The 1,159-nt window shown below is 46.8% G+C and overlaps 1 protein-coding gene across 1 annotated transcript; it reads left to right on the forward strand.

The window, feature by feature from the left end:
• Positions 1 to 31: 31 nt before the first annotated feature.
• Positions 32 to 624, forward strand: Pmar_PMAR026175 (hypothetical protein; the record flags this gene model as incomplete). The annotated part of the gene is made up of 1 exon (XM_002769396.1): positions 32 to 624. A coding segment is annotated over one exon (593 nt), but the record flags the coding sequence as incomplete, so codon positions are not given.
• Between the last annotated feature and the right edge of the window lie 535 nt (positions 625 to 1,159).

Below are 1,159 nucleotides of genomic sequence, written 5' to 3' on the forward strand. Positions count from 1 at the left end.
TACAGCAGCGCCTAATCAACTTGACGCTTCTATGGAAGATGTGATTAATGAGATCAAGGCATTGTCCAAGCTGGCTTCTACAGTTGAAGCTCCGGTTACTCGTCTATGTGATATTGAGCCTCATTTGGTTGAGCGTTGTCTACTGAGATCTAGCACTGAGGCCTTCTCCTATCTACAGGGTTGTCCACCGGTCCCCAAGGAGATCACACTGATCAAGTTTGTCGATGATGTCTATACCGGTGGATCTAACAAGTCTAGAGTTACATCAAGCTATGACTTCATTACCTATATCTCTAATGGTCACGACTTCGTCATTGAACCTAAGAAGCGTTTTAATAGTTGGGAGCCTGTGATGGTCAACGATGTCGAAGAACGACGCCATCTACTTGGTTATGACTATTCTGCTGTCGAGGATTCCTTCTACCCTACTTTCAGTGGTGGTCAACTTCAAGGGAATCCTATGACCAAGCGACAGTCTTGTGCGGTACTGGCAAGCTTCTACGATCCATTAGGTCTAATAGTGGAGCACGATATGTCTGCGAGATCTATCTGGCGTAGTATCAACAAGTCCACTACTGAGTGGGATTCTACTATACCTTCTAGTCTCAAGGATGAAGTCTGTACGTGGGCAACACTATCAATGAGATTGGTCAAGTCTATGCCAACACCACGCTATATCTCCTTCGACTCCCCTCTAGTATTAAGCACTGACGCTTCCAAAGATGCCTGGGGAGTAGACCTGAGATCTACTTCAAACCTCTCTGTTCGCTTGGCTGCTAAGGGAGGTCTATTCAGTATTCCTCAGCTCCCTTGGTCTATACCAAGGAAGGAGCTAGATGCACTTCATCGTGGTCTTCTATGGGTTAAGGCATTGTCGCCCTTTCTACCCGTTGTCACCCACTATGGCCAGTATCAAGCACCCTTGAGTGCTCTATTCCCAAGGTTCACAGATCAAGCTCTAGTTGTGCTCGTCGATTCTGAGGTTACTGTTTATCGCCTCAGACGACCACGTAATGATCTCAAACTTCCTGCTCCAGAACAGCGCCGTCTACTTGCTGTCCGGAAGTTGTGTCTAGACCTTAATGCTGTCATCAAACATGTACCCTCTAACTGTAACGTCTCCGATTCCATAACACGGTGCGTGCTACCTAAGACCATC

The sequence above is a fragment of the Perkinsus marinus genome, assembly GCF_000006405.1.
Source record: "Perkinsus marinus ATCC 50983 genomic scaffold scf_1104296965944, whole genome shotgun sequence".
Taxonomy (NCBI): Eukaryota; Perkinsozoa; order Perkinsida; family Perkinsidae; genus Perkinsus; species Perkinsus marinus.